Raw genomic sequence first — 22,645 nt, forward strand, 5'->3', positions numbered from 1 at the left:
ATGAAGGTCAAGGTCACTGTGACCTCATGTCTGTCTATTCTTATGAATGAAATATTTTAGAGATTTTTTCAAATTTACAATCATTGTATGCTACAAGTCCATCCAATGTCCCATACAATATGTATACTAATATTAAACATACTTTTGTGTAGATAAATAGTAGAATGTATACTTCGGGAAACATTGCTCATGGTGTGAATACATGTCACTTCCCAAAAGCCTCTTTGCCAGTACTTAACCTTGGTAACCAGGCCAATCTCATGGAGCCCATGTTAGTATGGAATTTCATATGCTGCTCTAGGACTCAGGGATGAACTGATTAAATATTGTTGGCCAAAATCAAAGTCGTTGTGACCTCACCTAACACACCTAACACATTATAACATTATACCATCATAACCTGAATGTTTTTCGATGCAAAGAGAGTGAATGTATCTGACTGAACCCACAGTTTTTCTTGGTGGAATTACATACATTAGCTTTGCATGGTTTTGGTATCATTGACTGTTAATGATTTTGTGTTCATTTAAGATGCAATAATACAGGTCCAAAACATAGACTATAATGAGTGTATGGAGGAACTATGACTCCACATTAAAGCTTCTATTCAACCTGTGATCAAATTAATGGATGAAAACTTTAAAGATGGACCACAAAATTTATTATAGGTTATAAATGATAAAGGTGAGATTGGAATGACTTAAGGACAAATATTTATTGATTCATTTCTTTTGGAGAGATTTCCAATGTAAGTCAATAGGTTCTGGGGCTTATGGAAGCATCATTTAGGGGCCATCAGCGGTATTACATCTTTCACATACTTCAGTATTGGCTTCCAGGTTTCCCCATTTTGGAGCTGAGGGCTTGGCCCTTTGGTCTGAAATTATGCAAACAAAAATTTAATTAAAAAACAAAACAAAACATAGTTTTCATTTAAATAACAACGTTTACAGCACCTAACGCCCTTCAGAAACCTAGAAGAATCCTATAAATATTGTTTCATAGTGCTTTTAAGTCACTAATTCCATGTAAAGAATCAGTATTTACAAAAATATGAAATTTCTGTGTATTTTTTGTTGCAGTAATTCTGAATCCAGGGGATCGCTTACATTTAACCAGTATTGACGTTGTTTTATGGATGAATTTATGCTGTTTACAAGTGGTTGAACATGTCAGAGACTAGCTGAATTTAATGTGTTGTACTCAATTTCCCCTTTAACCTTGACAGATAAACTAAAAGTATGTCTCTGCTTTAGATTATAACCTTCCAAACACGTGACAGCGGCTGTTCGTTTGTCAATCATTGATTTTTCACCAGCAGAAGCGAAGCAGAAAAACAGGAAAGTGCATAGCAGGCGCAAAGGCTGAACTGCCCCACTCCCATCGCCTCAGTTGGTGTAGACTTTCAAGATGGATGCTCTCGTCTAGATAGGTTTCTGTTTCTTTTTCGGATCCGGCTGTACATGCGGTGGTCATCGACAATTACAAACACGCGGAACACTTTGGAGATTTTACGTGTGAACGGATTTGTGAAAGTGGAGCGAAAAAGATGTGGATGTCCGGTGAAATTACGATTTCAACCCAACCAACGGCGTTTCTTGTAACTTCCTGGTTGTCGCAATAATATGTCTGTAGAAACTGGTGTTAAAGCCCGAGTGACTTTGAGAAGCTCCACGAACACGGGAGTCATAAGGCTTCACACTGCGTTTGTAATGTTAAAAACAAGACACGACTGTTTCCAGGGAAGGACAAAGAAGAACGACAGATTTCATAACTGTTGAGCAATGGAGAGAGAAAGCGACGTTTCATCGAGTACAGGTGATTACGATTTTCCGACAGAGTTTCATGAGCCACAAGCCGAGCACAAGTCGTGGCGTGACTGGTGACATGGATTTTTAACTCGGTTTTTTCGCCTTTCGGTGGAAAACGACCCATGGATCAAGTGTCACCCACGACACACAAACCGAGCCCGTGAAATAACACAAAACTTTTAACCCCAAAAAGAACACACATCCAGCTTCTATGTACCCTCTGCTTATTTCTCATGTTTTTCTTCACTTTTAGGTGTTTTAAGACCTGTGTCAGAAAACACCGACGACTTTAAAAACAACATTTTGGCACCACTTCAAAGTGCGTATTTGTTTGAGGAGTCAAAGCAGTCATTCAGATACAAGTCTGGCTTTTTGATAAAGAACCCCGCACTGGAAGAAAAGGTAAGTTCAGAAAAGTTCACTGTCTACGTTTCACTTATAAACCGTAAAATAATTAAATAAAAAGTCAGCTGAGTGTGTCAAAATAGAAGTAATGTACTCTGAAAACAGTGTCTTATAAAGTAAAAAAAAAAAAAAACAATGCACAAAATAGGACTTTAATGCAATGAGAAAAACTGAAACTTCCTTCTTCTTCTTTTTTTTCTTTTTTTTTCATACAGTACAATGCCTATCGAGCCAAAAGAAAGGATCTGGGATATTCTGAAGAGGAACTGAAGGAAACCTACGGGTTTTTATTGTTCGATGAACTTAGCAAGGTATTGTCTAAAAACGCTGCTACACTTTACATGACATGCTAAAATACAACTTATGATTCTGAAGAGAATATTCATATATGTTTATTAAGGCAAAAGCAGTTGGAGAGGGTGGTGTGCTTACCAGAAACGGGACATGCTCAACTCTGGGAGATCCCTCCAAGGGTAAACTTTTTTTTACGCTTTAATTTCCACTGTGTCAGAAGTCTGAATAAGACGAATCACTGTGACATTACCCAAAAAATGTTTATGCTGTCAGATAGAGCGTCTCTACTTCTTTTTTTTTTATACAATTTTTTGTTGTGTTTTTTTAGTTGATCAATCAATTAAGCCCTTTGTAATTATTTTAAGTAATAAATTAAAGTTATTACCTTCAGAGTGTCCAAAGTGTACAGTCTGGTCTAAATCAGGAGTCATCCGTGCGGTGAGTCTCCGCTGGTTATGAAAGTGAAACTTTCAGTCAAGACCTTTATGTGCGTATGTATAAGAATGAAAGTGGAAAGGTTTAAGAAATGAAACAAACAGCATGGACATGTATACACGTGTAGGACACTGAATAGGAAGTGTTTAGTATTTATTTCATTAATATATTTAGCCTTATGTAGTATTTACTTAAGTCAGCTGTATTTATAAAGCACATCAGTTGAAGTCTATAATTATCACAAGTGCTAAATAATTCACAATATCTTTCTAATTTGAAGGCTAGAATAAAAGAAGAAATAACAATGAAGAAAGTAAGTGCCGTCTTACTTCATATTTAACAAGAAACATGACAAAAAGTGACTTAAAAATTATATTGCCATAATATTGTATCGTCCAGTCATAGTCGCATGTAATCTAATGTAGTAGTGTTGCACAAAGATATGGTATGATAGTATATTGCTTTACATCCTTTTCCATAATTCCTGATCTTATTTTACATCTGTTATTTTGTTCATAAACATGAACATCAGATAAAAATATGAACTCTTAACAAAAGGATATGTATTAAACTGACATTTGTACAGCTTATAGTCTTCAAACGTGGTAAGTTTGGATATGTTGGCAGCACATTGCTGGTGAGTGAATGTAAAACACATCTAACTTGCGGAACCAGTTTTTGTTGTTTGATCTTACGCCTACGCAGATTTTTACCTTGTTCGTTTCCATGTGTGAGTATGAACGTGAGCTATTCTAAAGCAACTTATCTGTTCTCTAAATTGTTGTGTTTGAAACCTGAAATCCTGTATTTTCCTTACAGTATGATCATATTCAGCAGTTTTGTCTAAAATTAAATCTTTGGCTGCTAGCTTTTTGTATTGTAGGAGTGTCGTTGTAGTTTTAAATAAGCTTTAAACAGTAAATATGGCTGTTAAAATGTCTATATACCCCAATAAACGATTTCTCCTGAATTAATTTTGAGCTAAATATTTTTTTCTGTTTTACTCAGGTATTTATTTATCAATGTACTCTGACTGTCTGGACCTAAATAGCTGGTATCATGGGAAATCTGGATACATAGCCATCATTCGACTGACACAGGTATAGAAAAATGTGAAATATTTGAACTGGCTAACACCTCCAACAGGTTGTCTTTCAAGGAAAATATGTAGGTCTACAAATACAATCGTTCTTTGTTGTTCTTTACAGGGGAGAGTTAAAAAGGTTTTGGAAAACTATACTCAGAATTTCACTACACCGACTGTGGGCTTTGACTGTCATGTGTCTGAACAGCTGCCTACAGTTTCCTCTAAAACCAGTTCCTTTCTTGCTTTTGAGAGAACGCAGGTAAGGTTTTGTCTGAAATTTAAGTAGAGAACTGTATGTGTTTTCCACCAGACCTGTTACAGTTTATTACCTATTTGTTGAACTGCTGCCTTTTGCTAGTCATTTGATGTCCTTCTGTTGTTTCAGCAGCCAGGTATGTTGAGTGATTCAAGATGCCATTTTCTGAAACGCCTTGACTTTACTCATTTAAAGAAATAATGTGTACTAGGTTTTACAGTTAGTGGAGCTGGGGGGATATGCCTTCTGAAGGGGTTATTTATCATTTTGAGAATCAAAACTTTCTCTAACCTATTTAAGTAACAGTAGGGGACAATAGTATACAAGAAATTGCCCACAAGCACTTAAACCATCACAAAATTAACCCTATACCAGTCCATATCTACCTACATCTATTTTGTGGTATTATTGAGTCAACAAAAACAAAGTCACTCAGACTGAAATTATCATTTTCATGTACTGCATCAGCTGATAGTTTGCATTATAGCTCTATGAGGTTGTCTCTGTTTTTAGACACTAAAGGCACTAAAAATCAGTTTGGAATTGTCCAGACAAGGTCAGAACTGTCACATTTTAACCTGAGCTGTGGACCAACAAACAACAAACTCGGCAACATAACCTCAAATTGAAACATTGCCCCTTCAGAAATATTGCAACTTTGCATTCTTAGGCAGTGTAGAGGAAACACTGCAATTGCAATTTTAGCACCAAACGTCAATATACAGCAGTCCTTCTATTTTTAGAATTTATTTTCTTTGACCAGAACTGTCTTTCTTATGGCTTCAGATGCTATTGATGATAATGGTTGCTTTGTGCTTTAGCCATTGCTGTGTATACTTGTCCTTCCACCAGAATGAAAATAGGTTAGAATTGAACAACTTCCTTTTTTACCATCTGTCAGCAGACTGAACCGAATATTTTGGTTTTTGGTTGAGGCTACAAGTGTTCCCTACTCATTCTAGTGTTTAAAGTTATAACCTAATATTTAGCATAGATCATTGCAATACAGTATATTGTGTTATGCTAATTTCTGAACACTCTAATTACATATATAAATTTTTTTGTGTTAGAAGTAGAAATGTTACAGATAACTTAATTTAAATTATTTGCTTGTTGATATAAATGTAGCTCAGCACACATTTTAAACTGCTTGTGCTTCACTTACAGTAAATACAAATGCTTTTTCTAATATATTGTACTGATTTAAATATTATATTTCATTTCTAATGTCCAAATGCTCCGGTTGTAATTGCGTATGTGTGTTTTTCTCTTCTGTTGCTCTAGATAAATTTTGTTGTTATACATTATACATGAATGCATGTTAACGTATGAAACTGCTCATATGTCTCCTGTTTTGATCTGGCAGTATTATATGTATGAGCTGCTAGACAGTGGAAGTGATAAAACGGCAGAAGCTCCCAGCCTTGTGTGTCCATTTGCGGTTGTAGCATTTTCATATACAGACACTAAAGCAACTACTGAAACAACAGAGGAGAAAAGGTACTACAACATCAATATCCTACACTCTGTATTTGACAACATTTCTTTCATCAAATGGTCAACAGTTTAGTTACATTTTTTTTTTCTAACTTTTATTTTCAGTGCGGTGAAAAATGTGGGTAAGTACCCAGTTTTGTATGGCCTTGTGTACATCTGCTTTCAAACAGAAACATACGGAATATACATTTACAGTTACTACGCTGAAAGAGATATAATTTCAAATTGTGAAGTTTTCAGACATTTTACACCCTTGTCATAGGATTTTCTTTAGGTGAGTAAATCACTGGAATGTTTTTTGTAAATACATTTCATTCTAATGAACTGTTGTATTTGATATGCTTAGCTTTTCCCTATTTAGCATGGACAGGTCAACTTCAATTAGGCACCCAATTTCACAGTGTTGGGCTACGATCAACAGCAGGGTCCTTGGTCCGTGCAAAACTGTAAGTAAAATGTCCACAATGAAAAATGATTTTGATTGTTTAGGATATATGACCCATTTTCTCCTCTGTCATATTTTTCTGTGTAAGGCCACCAGTTGTTAAAGTTGAGCGAGCCATTTCCATGTTGGATCTGAGACAGCTGTTGCCAAGAGCTGCCTTTGAAACTTCTTTCTCTGGAGAAGGTGTGTTTTCAGAAATGCTGCATCTTTATGAGAGGATTTTTCAGTCGGTCTCTTCCTATTACATTACCAAATACACTATAAGGACAAATGTCTTTGTTATTGAATTGAGATGTTTCATACAGTCCCATTGCCACAGATGTATAGTCCACCATAGAGCCATTTGGTATGCCCTTACAAACATTTGTCGAGAATGGTTCAGTCTAAAGAGGTCACTGTGGTACCATAAATAGGTTACCACTGTTGAAAAAAGTCAGTTGTGAAATTTCTTCCCTCTTAGATATTCTACAACACAGGTATTCCACTTACAACTTTAACCCTTTCATGCACAGTGGTCACTCCAGTGGATAGTTCTTCTCCAGCTGTTCTCTTGTATATTCATGGATTTTGTAGTTTTAGTTCCATATCAGACAACACAGTGGACTCTTATGCACCATCCCATACACTGACATTCATACCAGTACTGTAACTTTTCTGTTCTTAATAAACCTGATCTGCACTAACATGTTTCAGTGTAAATCAATTGCTAATTGATAATAGACTTTAATTACCAGGGTTTTTTTTTTTTTTTTTTGCATATTATCTCCATGAAGTGAAGAATAACTAGTATTAGAGTATGTTAAAATGTGAGAAAACATCAGATTAGCAGCATTAAAAATGTTTTTATTGCGTAGTTTTCCGTATCACTAGTCACTTTTCCATTGGACATCTGCACAAAACTTTACCCATATTTACTAAATGTTGAAAAAACAGAACTGCGTAATGTTGGATTTTCCATTAAATCATAAATGCGATGATTTATTTATTTATTATTGCAAGATGACACAAGAAGTCATTCCATAAACATGTTGATGAACGTAAATATGGTGTTGTTTTACAGATATATTCATTATTATTATATATTACCCCTCTATCTCGTATTAAAAAATGATTGGGTTTGTCCACACATACCGCAACATGTTTCTTCTTCTTCTTCGCTTGTTGTAACATACGTCAGCATCTGTTTTTTTAAATTCACCTGACTAGTTGTGGAAAAAGGTCTTTCTATTGCAGTTATGCATGATATACCATTTGCGCTACGCCTGAAAAACCACCTCTTGCCAGCGCAAAAACTTCTAATCCAAAAAAAAGTTAAATTGGCACAATTTGAGGGTCAATGGAAAAATGACTACTTACTGATATTAGGTTTTAAATACATGTTTCTTTGCTTCAAAAATTAAATGCATGGTGTCCGGCTGAATGGACATTTTTGTAACTCCTTAAAAAAAAAAAAAAACTCATGCCTAAAGAGGTATAAAAACACTCAGGAAGAAATATCTTGGCTAACGTTCTCATAATTCATGCATGAAAGGGTTAAGTGGAAGTGTTTAATAACCGTACAATACCAGACCTCCTCTGGTATTAACATGAGCACAAAACACATGTGGCATGGGACTTTGTGGCATGGGTTTCCATGACGAAGCAGCTGCATGCAAGCGTTCAATCACCAAGCACAGTGCTAAGTGTTGAAGGGAGTGGTGTAAAGCACACTGCTACTAGACTCTGGAACAGTGTAAATGTATTCAGCAGAGTAATGAACCATACTTTTCCATTTGTCCATCTAATGAACGAGTCTGGATTTGGTCAATACCAAGACAATGTTACCTGCCTAATTGCAGTGTGTCTCTTGTAAAGTTGGTGGAGGAGGGATGATACTATAGGATGGTTTTTCTGGAATTGGACATTTTAATGCTCCCGCTTATCAAGACATTTTGGACATTTCTTTGCTTCCAACTTTGTGGGAACAGTTTGGGGAAGGTCCTGGTCCACCATCACTGTGCCCTAGAGCACAAAGCAAGTCCAGAAAGGTGTGGTTGGATCAGTTTGGTTTTGAAGAACTTGACTGGGTGGCACAAAGCCCTGGCTTCAACCCTTTGGGGTGAACTTGAATGGAGATTGCAAGCTATGCCTTGTCGTCCAACATCAGACAGTACAAATCCTCTTTTGGATGGATGTGGAGAAATCCTCACAGACACACTACAGAATCTTTAAGAAATCCTTCCTTTCATGAAATCTTCGGTAGGTGTGCCAATGCAGTGCATTTTGGAACAAACACATTGTCTTAGAATTTGGAACACATGCTCAGTTGAACTCAAGGATAGAGTAAAAATAGTTTGGTGCCCTAAGCTCAAGGTCACGCTGACCTCACATCTGTTCATTTCTATCAATCAAAAGAATGGACAGAATTTGAAGAAATTTCCTAAAGGTTATTCTGCTATTACCAGCATAACCTTTGGAAAATTTCTTCAAATTTTGTTCAACCTATAACTTATCAAGAATGATGTTTTATCAGTTTCAAATGGGATAAATTTGGGACAGTATGCAAACTGTCTTTGGGGTTGTAATGCTTTTGCTACCTTGTAACATTGCCATTTTTCTTCACAAGTTTTAAATGATGTTCAGGGCCTGAAGATACCAAGTGATGAAATATTTCAGATGTAGTTTTCTGTCACTCTCCCAAAGAACCAATCAAGAAGTGTGCAACAGAAAGTCGTTTTGTCATTGCGTTTTGTGATTAAAGATGTACTCTATTGGGCGCAAGTGAGGGCTGGATCAGGTCAGTCTTGAACCCACATCCTTTGTTTTATCATCCAGTCCTTTGCGATATGTGTAGATTGTGGATTTGCACGTGCAAATGCATGCCCATGCATGTTGAAATATGCATGGGCATTTCTGGGGAAAGTAGTCATCATGGGGGAAGTATAGTTGCTGCAAAATGTTCTACTTTTCAGCACAATGCAGCATCAACGAAGTGATAATAACCTTTGTTTCTTGCATTGGCACAACCACAAGCTATGACAGACTCAGGCTTTTGATATTATGCCTGGTTGGAAGTCTGGATGGTCATTTTAATTATTAATCCTAGCCCAGGGCATCAGTGTCCAGAAAAATTTGACCAGAAAAATCTGAAAATATGTTGTGTTCCTACTGTCTACAATGAAAAACAGAGTAAATGTAACTTAAATATAACTTTTTTAGTTGGTCTTTTCATATTATCTCAACTTTGTCCAATTTGAGGTTAGATTTTGGTTGCCAAAGATGTAGGTTGCTGGCACCTTAAAACAAACTTTTGGGCATAACACAAGATTTCAGCTATCATACAAGAGTAGTGGACACATCAGATGAAATTTAAGATTCTTGTTCAAGATGTCAGAAGCTAAATGTTGTTTTAAAGTATGAGCAAGAAATGTTCTGCATAATTGGACAAAAATGGAATCATTGCTGAATTTACCGTCTTTGTTTCTGTCTTTTGTTTAGCCTTTCTAGATGGCTTGTACTGCAGTCTGTGTGAATTAACCGTTTCTGTGGTTGAAGAAAACAGCTCTTTCTCTCAGCTTTTGCAGGAGATCAAATACAAAGACCTTGTGAGTGTCTGTTTACTGCTACCCATTTAATGATTGTGTATCTTATATATTGTATCCATAAAAAATGCCCACTGTAACCTGTTACTGCCAAAAAATAAAACTTGTTTTAACAGAACTGTAACTGGTATTTATGCATTATTGTAATAAATTGTTTGTATCAGTGCAAATCATTTGTGCATTACAAAAATTTATATCAAGTATCTGCAAGTCTTAACAAGCAAACATGCTTATCTTTGGACAGGCTTTCACTGTTCCATTGGATGATGCTGGTTTTCTTATCCTGTTGCACTCTTCCCATTTCTGCATGTATGAAAATGGTAAGATAGGAAAATGCTAGAGTAATTACATTTGTGGCAAACAGTATATAACCCATTGATCAGGTGCCTACAAAACTTGTTTTCTTCATCAGATACTGGGTCTAACTCAAAAGATGTTCTGCAAGGCATGTTTGTGTTTCCAGATTCTCAAGTCACACAGAGAGGTGATTTTTATATATTTTACCTTTTATACAATTTAATGGCATCAGCCAAACAACTGAACTGAAACTAATTTTGTTTTGTTTTTGTCATCCACAGATATCAAATTTGAACAGAAGAGGCTTGCCATTCCATCTGATATTCAACGGGCACTTCCACTGCTAACTTATGCAGAGGGTGAAGCTGAGAAAACACTTCTCAACCCAAGTAAAGAACGCAATAAAATAATTGTCCAGCATATGCAAAGTTATGCAGCACTGATAAATCCTGTGCTTGCATTAAGCCCCCTCAGGGAAGTCAGTATCTTTGTGGATCAGTATGATGTACCTGATGCCCACAAACACCTTTATGCTTCCCCTGAGTGGACTGACCTGTCATGGCAGAGCTTTAGGTCTTACTTGAGCAAACCAGTCTCCTTTCAAGTGCCAGTTTTGACAGCCACAGAAATTCTGGCAGCCGGACAAGAGGATCGAAGAGAAGAGCTTGACGATGATGTCTACATCTGTTTGTCATCTCCTGAGGAGGCACCTGCAGATTTTGTCAGTAAAGCATCAGAAGAGCAAGTAGACCAGAGATTTTCTCCAGATACTGAGACTTCTCCAGCAGAAGCCAAGTCCCCTGCAGCAGATGCCAAGACATTTCTTGCAGAAGTTGAGACTTCTCTTGCAGTGTTTAAAACATCTCTTGCAGAGGTTGAGACATCTCTTGCAGAGGTTCAGACATCTCTTGCAGAGGTTGAAACATCTCTTGCAGAGGTTGAAACATCTCTTCCAGAAGTTGAAACATCTCTTCCAGAAGTTGAGACATCTCTTCCAGAGGTTGAACCATCTCTTGCAGATGTTGAAACATCTCTTACAGATGTTGAAACATCTCTTCCAGAGGTTGAGTCATCTCTTGGAGATGTTGAGACGTCTATTGCGGATGCTGAGGCATCTATTGCGGATGCTGAGACATCTATTGCAGATGCTGAGACATCTCCAGCAGATGCTGGGGCATCTCTGGAGAGTCATACAACAAATATGGAAAAACGGCTTGTTGTAACAGCTGTCCCTCAGAACACTGTGCCAGATGACTTCCAGGATGGAGAGGGCAAAACAAGCTCAACAGAAACAGAAAAATCAGGGTTAAGAAATGTCTTGATTCCCCCTATATCTGATGACCTTCCAGCAGAGCTGATTGTGAGCATCACTTCAGCAGCACAAACTGTTAGTGAGGAGGATCTGACTGTGATCAGTACTGCATCAGCTACAAAGCTTAATGACAGTCAACTTTCTGTTTCATCCATGGAAAAATTACAAATGGTGGGTCTGAACTCTTTAAATGATGAGGTTGTCAAAACCAAACAGACTTTGGAGTGTACAGAGGCCAAAAATCCTACTAAACCACATTGGGGAAAACAGTGCAAAGGACATCCCCGAGTTCAGCAAAAGGGATCTAAACATTGTACTGAGACCCCCAGATTACTGTCACCCAGTAAAGTAGTACCAGTAAAGCATGACACTGGCAATGTCCGAAGGGCTAAGCGGAAATTTGGGAATCTCCTATCTAGAAGGGAAGCAGGAGAAGAGAAACAGCAAGACTCTCCAAAGGATATGTTGGAAGACACAGTTTTACATGAACTAGAAGCTTACTCACTAAGAAAGAAAACCGAGCGGTGGGACTTGAAACCAGTTATCAGTGAATGCGGAAAAATTTTGGTTCCTCATGGCACTCTGGAATTCACTGATAAAATTGAATCTTTGAAGGGGAAGCTTTGGTCTTCAGCAGTTGAACAGTGCCCCGAAAAAATGTTGGTTGATGCCCCTGTGCATACTGGAACCATGGGTGAAATGGAGCATGAATCTAATGATGTTTCAGAGACGCCACAGGGTAAAGCAACTGTTCAGGAACACCTTTTGGAGACCCTCTCCTCAATGAAGTGTGCATCAAAAGAGGAAACTATGTTGACAAAGCTGAAATCAGTTCTTTTCAGAAGTAAAAGAAAAGGCGATCACGTCTCACAGAAGCCCAATGCAGAAACTGCCTCTGACTCCGAGGTTTCTCCAAAAAAAATAAGAAGTGACTTGGATGATGAGATGCTGAAGAGTAACAATGCAATTACATGTGTCCAGGAGACCAATGTGTGTGTCCAGGAAGTCTCTAAGATGCTATCAGTTGACCTTGTTTTTGCGCAGGCCTTGGGCCTTACTCCTAAAGAGACACCAGATAAATTACAGAAAGCTGTTGGTCACAAAGTTCAACAAAGGAAAGACTCGCCAGAGACAGAAGAACAAAGCATTGCACACAAACAACCACAAATTATTCTGCGACCCCCTTCCATTTTCCCAAGAAGAAGTAGGATTAAAATGCTCAAAAAGCATCAAAGCGTTCCTGCCGAACACATTAGAAGCAAATGTGAGTCATAATTAATTCTTGTCATTGGATGTCAATTGTTTGTTTATACTGTGTGAAATGTCCACAACATGGTGCATATCAGAGAAACTAACCATTTTACTCTTTTGACACTTATGCAAACATACTCCGCATGCTATTGCTGCACTTTGCTTAATCCTTGCTCCTCCTTATCTTGCTTTTGCGCATGTCTCTCCTGCTCATCCTGCACATCTGCAATCAGTGGTGGTGTTTTTTTGCTTGATAAACCAGTCCCTTTCTTCAATATCTTGGCTAGTTTATATGTTGGTGAAAACTATGTACATATTTCAAATGCTTTCAATGTGCTACTTTATATTTTCATGCAGTTTCTCTTTTTCTCCTCTCTTGTCTTCACAGGGTGGTTGCATTTTCAAACCCCAGCTTGTTTTGACACTGAAAAACTCAAATACAAAGAGTGTGGTAGGGATATTTCAGTCAGGAAGACTGTTAAGGAAAGAATGCGGGCAGCTTGTTCACCTACAGATGCTTTGAACTTGCTTGCTGACTTGGCACTTAGTGCCAATAAAGACCAGGTTCCACCACAACCAGCCCAAGCACTTGCAACAAAACCTGAGTCAAGTTTGAAGAATTGTGACCTTACAAAAGGTGTTACCAGTCCTGAAACAGAGTCATTTCTTCATGCTTTACTTAGACAGCCTGCTGCTAGACCCATTCAGCCTCTTGAGCCTCCTTCACCGAGCCCTGTTTTGGGAGGCAGTGAATTGGTTGATGTGGTATCTATAGAACATGCTTACTCATTGCCCCCATCTTCCTCTTTACTGTTGGGTTTGCCAGGTACACCTTTCCAAGTATCACCTTTAAGTGGTTCTACCAGACTTCTGCTCCATCCCCAGCAAAAGTATAGTGATGGAACACAAACACTACAACCCTCTGTTTATCTGGAAGAAAAAGTTGAACTCAACCAAAGGACTCCAGGCTGGCTGAAAAAATGCACACGCAGGAGAAAGTTTCGACACTCAAGGACCTTTGTTAACAAGGATAGAACTGTCCAAGTCACTAGGCAATGGGAAGAAAACTATGACTTTAATCTAGACAGCAGATTTACAATTGACTCACTGGATAAAGCTGTCAACAGAGCCTTACATGGGTAAGTTATGTGTTTTGTGTTACTTATGTACACAATGTTCTCAACAGAAATGTGGAAAAAAATGTATGATTTCATATTTCTATTCAGCTCAAAAATGAAGGCAATGGTGGTTATTAGTTGACTTTTACTTTGCATGCCAAATAATCAGCTCATTCTTCTGCATTTTGCATTTTCAATAGCCCATGGGATCTCTCCATGTATGACACCACTGAAGAGGTGCGGCTCATCATCCACATGTGGATAGGGCTCTTTTATAGTCGGTCCACAGCCAGGTTCTTTCATCTTGACCCAAACTTTACATTTTCACCTTCAGAAGACAGTAATGGTTTGGAAATGTCCAGTGGCAAGATGTCAGATGCATTACATTCAGAGCCTGTATCTAATGATCCTGTGCCAAGTGCAACTGACACTTCACCCTCACAAGCTCTGGACCTGAGCAAAAACAGTAACTCTGTCTTGGACCAGGGATCTGTTCTTTTGGATTTGTCACTGAGAACCACTGATGCAGACGTTGCCACTTTGGATCCAAAAGTCAGCAACAAACATTTACTGGAGACCGATGAACAGAAAGGACTTTGTGAAACTCAGAATGCATTGATACCATCCCTGGGACTACATGTGGCGAGCCCATTTCAGGTATTACCTTGTAATGTGACTTTGGTATTTAAGGTATTGATTGTTTTTGTCAATATTTTCAGATGGTCTATGATACAGAACATTGTATTATTATTACATATCACATAGTGATAGGATCACTAACAATCGTTGGCTTAAATAGTAATTATTAGGAAAAATAATTTTATAGAGTTTTGTGGTAATGATATAGTTTAATAATGATGACGTTAAGTGGTTGGGATATATTAGACAGCAAGTGTATGTTAAATGTTTGAAGTTGATGTGTGGAAAGTGTATGGATCAAAGCAACTTTGATGAGCCAAATTTTGATGTTATATGACTGGCTCAGATTGTCTCCAAAACGACAGGTCTGAATTCAATGCAGTATAAGTCAGGGAGATGGAGTTCAATTGACTCTTTTGATGTTTCCATGCAAACTTTTTATTCCATGTGCATCCACACAACTCTAGACATTTTGTTTGTCCCAATTATCTTAATAGCGAGATATTTGAAAAATGACTTGACAGAATGTTTTAAAATTTGATATATAATCATTCACTTGGACTTGAAGATGAACTGAGACAGTTTTTTTACTCAAAGATCTAAGATGATAATTTTAACTACATATCAGTAAAATTAAATGTCTGTCACTATTTGGAGCTTAGTAGCATTTAACAGATCTGCGTGAATAGATTATGATGCAAAGTTAGTAGATGTATCTGATTCATATGCCTCCCTTAACACCCCCTTGGTCTGTCCTGCCCTTACTCTTTGGAGCTGGTTATTCCAGCTGACATAGTTAAGTGTGGGTATACATGAAGACAATTTCTGTGTGTGTGTGGAGTGTGTTGTATAAAATAACTTTTATATATTGTGTTTCTACAGTGTTACAGGAATATGGTACACTCCAAAGGAATTGTTCGTAAGGTGAATGATTCCAGAAGTATCCATGCAAAGCAGAGGACTTGTGTTCCTTCACAGAAAGATGACTGTCTAGAGCATACTGATAAACCATCTTCTGAAAATGACAGAATTTCAGTAGGAGGAGGAAAGGAAAATGTAAGCATTCAGTTACCAAGTGTTCCTCCTGCTTTAGAGATTAACAACATGTCACATGGATCCTGCAATGAGAGAACAGGTTTCAAAGATGGAATGGAACATTCAGACAATACCACGATGTGTTTGGTGCATAAACCAGAATTAGATTTGAAGAAAGTGGTGACATGTGATGAAGTCAAATCCAACACTGACCCAAGAATTGAGCTTCATTCAGTTGTGCATTACAAAAATGTATCCAAAAATGGTGAAAACTTTGAAGTGAAAGATGATTCACATGCCACTGGAGCCACTGTAGAAGATTCTTCAACAGTGGTTTGTACAGATGATAATTCTACAGATAAAAAGCCAGATGCAGTGTGCAATGAACATGTTTTTGAAAAGGAAACAAGGCACTTAAAAGTGCACTCACCGTGTCAGTCTGAAAATGCTGTTGAAGACAAGGACTGTACAGAACACGAAAGTAAAGTGATTGGAGATGGAAATTCCTTTGAAAAAGAAGACAAATCCAAGAAAGATGTGGAAACTGGCAGCGATTTGAGTGATCAGCCATTGTCTATCGTTTGTGATGGACCTGACTCTGTAAAGGATGATTGCATTCCAGAATTGGATTGCCAAGCTCCAGTTACTGAGGAACAGTTGCAAGCAGGCAGCAGAAGAGGTGCAGTTAAAGACTTGCCTTTTAAGAGGCTGTGTGCAAATGACAATGTGTTGCCAGATAAATGTGCTGTTTCAGAAAATGCTTTTATAAATAAAGAGGATGTTAATAGAGAAACTGCCACTGAAACATGTTCAGAAAATATTTGTTTGTCAGATAAGGCAACATACAAGAACAGCACAGCCTGCTTAGATGTGTCTAAAGCAGGTGAGCCCAGTATCCAGATGGACAATCTTGAGCCAGTAATCCAGGCTGAATTAATGACAAACTTAAACATGCATAATGAAGGTGACATTAAATCAGTGATGGAACAGCAAAAAGTTGATAATACTACCCAAGAACCAGTTGATCACCAAGCTCCTGTATTTCAAGATGAGGTTATAAAAAACATGGAAACTGAATTGGGAATGACTGATGAACTATATGTCAAATATGATGAAGAACGTAAGGGACTCTGGAACACCCACGGTAGGGTTATAATTCCATTCATTGGTGTTGACACTTCCTTTGAGGAAATAATGGAATCACGGTTTTCAGATCCAAAATGGGAGGTTCAAGGCAAGGAGGCAATACCATTCATCAGTACAACTACAGGTACTGAAGAGATTCTGCTCACAGAGGTAAACAGTGAAACTCATGTGAACAGTGAACATGCAGAACTGTTTTGTGGTAAAATGCCATTCAATGCAAGTGACACCAAAGAACAAGTGGTCTGCAAAGAAAGTGGGTCTGATGACAGATGTCCTACCCCAACCATTGATGAAAGACCTTATCGGTATGCATTTTCTGGCCCTACAGCTGCTTTAAATAGTGTGATTCACAGAGACATCACTCTTAAAGACCACAGTAGAAGTTCAACACCTGTGATGGATGAAACCGCTCTTGAACACAAGTCCATATTGAGCGACTCTTTCTGCGATGGTGTTAAATCTGATCTTGAACTAAGAACACTTAGAGTCCTACAGAGTGTAGGTGAGTTCTTCACACTGCCCCACACAAATGAATCCAGTCAGACTCAAACAGCTGAAAACAACACTCATCCCCAAACAACATTTCAGCATTAGCATCTACCTCACAAGAACTCCATACAGAATCACCAGAGGATGGTCTTGCATTGTCATTCACAGATAAGTTTGAGGAAGCAGTAGGTGTTAAGCTCCAAGTCAAGAAAATGAATTCAGCAGTTCATCATGCCCCCAGTTTTGGACAAGTAGTTAAATTACAGGAAGACTCTGTGCAGCAAGAGGATTCCAACAGACTCTTTTCGTCAAGTGAATTTTTACAAACAATTACAACAAGTGATGCAGAAGACAGACCTAATACAAAATCAAAGTCAAATTTGGGCCATGAACCCTGTTCAACCAGTCACCGTCCTGTCATGGCTGTAAAACCATCCAAAAGTGATGAAAGCCAAAGAGATTTCATCTCAAAAGATGGATCAAGTGAACAGTCAGCTTCCTCCAAAAATGCAGAGACTAAAATCCCAAAGGGAAAAGTATCTACACCTAAGTCCATGCCTTCTGTCAGAAAGACAACAAGTTTCAAGTCTGGTGGACAAAATGTTGATCACAAAGAAGCCAGTGAGCTTTCTTTCAAGGATAGTAGCACCTCAACTGACAGAAGGTTTAACTTGAATAAAGATACATTTCTACATTGTGATTCTTTTTATCAGCACCAACACATGGACAGTCCAGCATTTGGGACTTCAACATCGTCTTTCTCTGTACAGCCCTTTAATCCCACAAACACTGCCTCCAAGCATTTTGATGGGCATCAACAATTACGGAATTTTTCTAAGAAAGTTGGGGCAGCAAAATCCAACCTTGGTGAGGATCCAGATGATTGCTTGCAACCAACTTCTTTTGTGGATTACAAAACTAATAAAGTAACAGATGACACCCTTATTCCAGGAACCCAAACCTCCCTTGTATGTACAGTCCATAATAATACCAATGAAAAGAGTTCTTGTTCTTTTCTGGAGCAAGTTTCTAGCAGGTGCTTACAAGAGGACCCCACTCAGGCATCAATGGACCAAGAGTGCCTTATCTTCTCAGAACAAATGAAACGGCTTTTGAAAAGGCAATTTCCTCACCAACAGGCACCTGTGGACAAATCAGAACTCCCATGCACTGGCTGGATGACTGTGCACTTTTCCAGTCTTGATGAGGAAGATGATTCAAGTGAGGACTTTGAGGTGCTCCCATCACTTGTTGGACAAAAAATTAAAGTAGACATGTCTGACAGAAACCAATTGAGAGATGCCACAGAAGAAAAAAGGCCTTTACAGCTTCAAAAAATTTCTTGTGACACAAGAAACCCAATGGACAAGGTTGGGGTTTCTGCTATGACAGAAGAGTGTACCAGGCTATATGAGGACTTGATGAATGACATCTGTTCTGGCTTGAAGGTCTCATCGACAACCAAGCATTCTCAAATGCATGGGGGTCATCCAAAGAGTGATCCAGGCAATTATTTTGACTTCTGTAGTCAAATGAAGAGAGAGCTTGATGAGAGTTTTCGCAGTCACCTGAATTCAGTTGTGAAGAAATCCTGCAAAACAAAATACAGATTCTTCATGTTGGTGACATCAGACAGCGCCTTTTTTGAAGAAACGAAGGTAAGACATATAACACTGTCACCTAAACAGAATTCATAATACTGTTTTTTTTCCAGTTAAATACTGTCAATAGAGTACATTTCTAGTGTTACTTCCACACTAATATGTATTGTTTTAAAACATACATTTTGATGGCATTACCCTCATCGTCCACACTACTCCAGCCTTTTTTAACCTCCCTAGAATTTTAAAACCACTGCTGACCCAGTCATAAATTGCCTCCAGGATTGCTTTAGAATGTGGACAGACAAAATTACTTTTAGAATCATTGATGCAGACTTCTGCAGTCACTGCCTGATTAGGTCTTACCAGTCACTATATATGCTTCCTAATTCATTGCAGAAAAGACGTCATCCTTGACCTTTGTTTTCCTCATTTTTGTAGGTTGATGGCACTGGTCAGTATAACTGGAACATTAAACAGTCTATAAATGTGATAAAATGTGACATGTTTACTTTATACAAATAGATATAACAATGTATTCTACAAAATTAATAAATATAAAAGCCATGAGGCACTACATGCAGCTAATTTTTCCAGTTGGTGAAGTTAATCTTAGTTAGCTTTGGGCTTATCAGTGGTAAAGTGATAAATGGTTCCAGTCTCTGCTTCTTTTTATGACTGTGTTCCAAAACTGTACCAAAACTATAGTTTTTGTCTACAAACCCGGGGTGGTGGTCAACTCATTGGCAGGGGTAATAAAAGTAGACCAGAATATAACGAAAGAGGAACACACGCTGGGCAGACCACATGTTGTATGTATTGAACAAAGAAGTGGAACATTCTGTTGAGCAACTTCCTAGTGAATCACAACTAGATCACAAATCCTCCTTTAAATTGAATGAACCACCACATAGCAAAAAATTGCAGTAACTGTCAAAATCAAAAGGACAGCATGTTTATATACATCTTATTTCCAGAAAGGTTGAGATATTTTCTAAAATACAGCTTCTTTGAAATGGGGTTTCTGTGTTAGTTTTAATGTATGTAGTTGTCATTATCAAATCAAATTCCTTATCAATCAGTTAATCCATTTTTATTTCTAAAACGCTTTACAACAACCAAAGCTGACCAAAGTGCTGTACAATAGAAGAATAAAGATTAAAGCATCACAAATAAATAACAATAACAAAATCAAATTCCTTATTCACTGGAAATTTTAAGTTGCATGTAAATTGGCCTTTTTCAGCTTTTGTAATTTCTTGCTTTTTTCCCCAAAAAGGTACATTTAGAAGCAGAGGGCCACACTGCTGTACATCCATCTACATTTTTTCTGGATGAGGATAGTCCATCTCTACTCATCATTATCAGGAATGAGGACATTGCAGAGCACATTTGTGAGGTAACGAATTGTTGTAAAAAGGATGATTGACTTTGTAGTAGTAGCAGTAGATGATCAGGAATAATGACTCTGCACTTGGCTGTCTCAGGTCCCACATTTGCTTAAGCTGAAGATGTCCAAAGGTGTACGGTTTGTAGGAATAGACGAACCAGATGATATTGTGAATCTAACACATCAGGAGCTCTTCAACAGGGGTGGTTTTGTAATGTTCGATGGAGCAGCACTGGATTCCCTCAGCCTTTGTAAGTCAATTTGTTACTGTGTGTGTGTGTGTATATATATATATATATATATATATATATATATATATATATATATATATATATATATATATATATATGTTTGGTTTTTTTTTTGTTTTGTTTTTTTCCCCATTTAACCCAGTGTAACTCATGAACTGACCTCAACTTTGGATATTTAGGTAACGTGAAAAAATTGGCTGATGTTTTGCAAGAGCTAAGCCAAACGGGAAAGTGGAAATGGTTTATGCACTACCGAGAGAGTCGTCGATTAAAAGAAAATGCAAGGTCATTGTCAACTTTGTCAGAAAACCAAGAAATACCCTTATCAGCTGAGAAAAAGATAAATGTGTCTAAACTACTCCACTGTTTTCTAGGTTGTGTACTGAAGCAAAGGAGAGGAACCTCTTCTTAAACAAGTGCCAAGATGAAGGAATACTGGAGCTTTTGCCTTATCACGAGTGTGACCTCATGTCGAGACAACAACCTGACTATCTCACTTGCCTTTGCCATCTGCAAGTCCAGAATATCTCAGCCCGTTACCCTGTTTATGTAACAGGTGAGATACTGTGTACTTACTCAACATTTGGTAAATCACATAACATCTCCACTGTATTACTGTTAATTAAGATTGTGTGCTTTTAAAGCTTCAGCCTAGTAAGCTAGTATACAACATATCTCATTGAATGGAAACAAAAATTCAATTTAAGTTCTCCTTTTCACCAAATTAGTTTTGATTCTTGCACCACTTCTGTTCAGGATCTTTGGAACTTTGACACCATTTAGCTCACATTTGCACAGATTTTGAATGAAACTTTTTTTGTATTATTATTGTTTTTGTGTTCAAATGAACCCAGTCTCCATAAGTATATGGAGTATTACAAGTCTTGCACTCTAATGAGGCTCATGTATGCTAGAATAGCCACACAGTGTTAGAAAATGTAGTAATTGTTTACTGTGTAAAAAGGATTGATATGTTTTCTTTTCCTCACAGATAACACAACAGACAACACTTTTGGAAGGAGTGGAATCTTAACAATGACTGTCAACTCTTTCTTGATGAACTCGGTAAATATATTCACTTGAAAAAGTTGATGACAGCTGAAGACGATTGAACTGTACCATATGATTGCAAGTAAACGAAAATTAAAAACTCTTCTATTGGAGGGGAGAATCTGTGATGATTCTTTAAAATATATTTCTTTAGTATTCACAGCCCACCATTTCAGCAAAAATCGTGTTTAACATTCAGTTAATGATTGAAGTGACAATCATGCCAATATGCAGGCAGATGTCTATGTATATACTGTATGCAACCTGTACATTGTATTTTTATCCTAGAAAGCTATTTTTAAGTCGAGCATATATTTTTTTCCCCTTAAAACCCAGACTATTCAGCATTTGATCATTTGTTGGATTAGTTTGTCTTTTATGGTCAAAAGGCTGTTCAGATTTTTGATTTTCATTATTGTAATTATTATAAATATATTATTGTGTTTCTGTAACTTTTTTTTCTGTAGGTACATTCTGGCCAAAGTAGGCTGTTGACAAGCTATGTATGTTACATATTTAATATACTTTACACTGTTAAAGCTACTCGCAATGATTCTTAGTATGTTTTTACTGCTTGTTTAATTTTGATAACATTCAGTCTGTACAGTGAGACAACTGAGAATAAAGAGATATTTTGGCTGTTTTACTACATCCTTCCAAGTCTCAGAAACCTCCACCACAGGGGGAAGACCAGCACCTCTTCCTCTGAGCTGTGCTCTGGGATGTAATCACTGGAACATCTACCTAAATCTTTGCAAGACGCTCGATCCTCAAAGCATTTAACGTGTCGAGTAGCCAGAAGGAAAGCCTCAAGATCAGTAGTTGAGGCCACAGAGGGTGCAACTACAGAAGCTCACAAAAGTATGCACATCCTTTGCACTTCTAATAATTTCACTGTAACTTTTGAAGCGGTGGGATTAGAGCAGTGGCATAAAGCTCATTAAAAGTTTAAAAGTTTTACATTCTCATATATTTGCATAAACCAAACAGATTCAGGATAACAAACAGATTTCTGAAACAATGACCGGTCTGTACCAATGTCAATACTTAGTATTACTCTCTTGAAGTCTAATGAGAACTTTTTTGTATGTGATGGGGTGCAGTATGTTTGGTGAGGGCCTGATTATCAGTACCAAGAAAAGTGTGTCATGTCATCATGTTTCGAGGCTGCATGAGTGCTGCTAAGACTGGAGGGCTCAAATGTATTGATGGAACAATGGATTCCACCGAGATCTTAAGTACTCTGAAGATGATC

General features: G+C 37.7%; 1 protein-coding gene across 5 annotated transcripts; it reads left to right on the plus strand.

The window, feature by feature from the left end:
- The first annotated feature begins 1,262 nt into the window (after positions 1-1,262).
- Positions 1,263-22,036, plus strand: tasor2 (transcription activation suppressor family member 2). Of its 5 annotated transcripts, none has more exons than XM_030137025.1 (23): positions 1,264-1,818; positions 2,065-2,213; positions 2,432-2,527; positions 2,617-2,689; positions 3,954-4,045; positions 4,154-4,291; positions 5,655-5,788; positions 5,891-5,907; positions 6,132-6,231; positions 6,319-6,413; positions 9,708-9,814; positions 10,056-10,131; positions 10,224-10,295; positions 10,390-11,702; positions 11,748-12,684; positions 13,060-13,810; positions 13,990-14,446; positions 15,311-18,756; positions 19,979-20,098; positions 20,187-20,340; positions 20,520-20,625; positions 20,715-20,896; positions 21,332-22,036. In XM_030137025.1, exons 1-18 carry the CDS (start codon positions 1,785-1,787, stop codon positions 17,201-17,203), a joined length of 6,534 nt encoding a protein of 2,177 aa, XP_029992885.1. In that variant the 5' UTR covers positions 1,264-1,784; the 3' UTR covers positions 17,204-18,756; positions 19,979-20,098; positions 20,187-20,340; positions 20,520-20,625; positions 20,715-20,896; positions 21,332-22,036. The 5 variants fall into 5 exon arrangements, with proteins under 5 accessions (XP_029992888.1, XP_029992885.1, XP_029992886.1 ...); XM_030137026.1 differs by having other exon boundaries at positions 10,390-11,066; positions 11,172-12,684; XM_030137027.1 differs by having other exon boundaries at positions 1,265-1,818; positions 10,390-11,024; positions 11,172-12,684.
- Positions 22,037-22,645: the final 609 nt, after the last annotated feature.

This window comes from Sphaeramia orbicularis, chromosome 6 (assembly GCF_902148855.1).
Source record: "Sphaeramia orbicularis chromosome 6, fSphaOr1.1, whole genome shotgun sequence".
Taxonomy (NCBI): domain Eukaryota; kingdom Metazoa; phylum Chordata; class Actinopteri; order Kurtiformes; family Apogonidae; genus Sphaeramia; species Sphaeramia orbicularis.

What these genes read in the sequence shown, in the direction of transcription:
- tasor2 (XM_030137024.1), top strand. Translation starts at nt 1,785, where the DNA reads ATGGAGAGAGAAAGCGACGTTTCATCGAGTACAG. An exon ending in TCCTTGGTCCGTGCAAAACT is followed by an intron (nt 6,232 to 6,318) that starts GTAAGTAAAATG and finishes TTTCTGTGTAAG; the next exon opens with GCCACCAGTTGTTAAAGTTG. An exon ending in ATGTGGCGAGCCCATTTCAG is followed by an intron (nt 14,447 to 15,310) that starts GTATTACCTTGT and finishes GTGTTTCTACAG; the next exon opens with TGTTACAGGAATATGGTACA.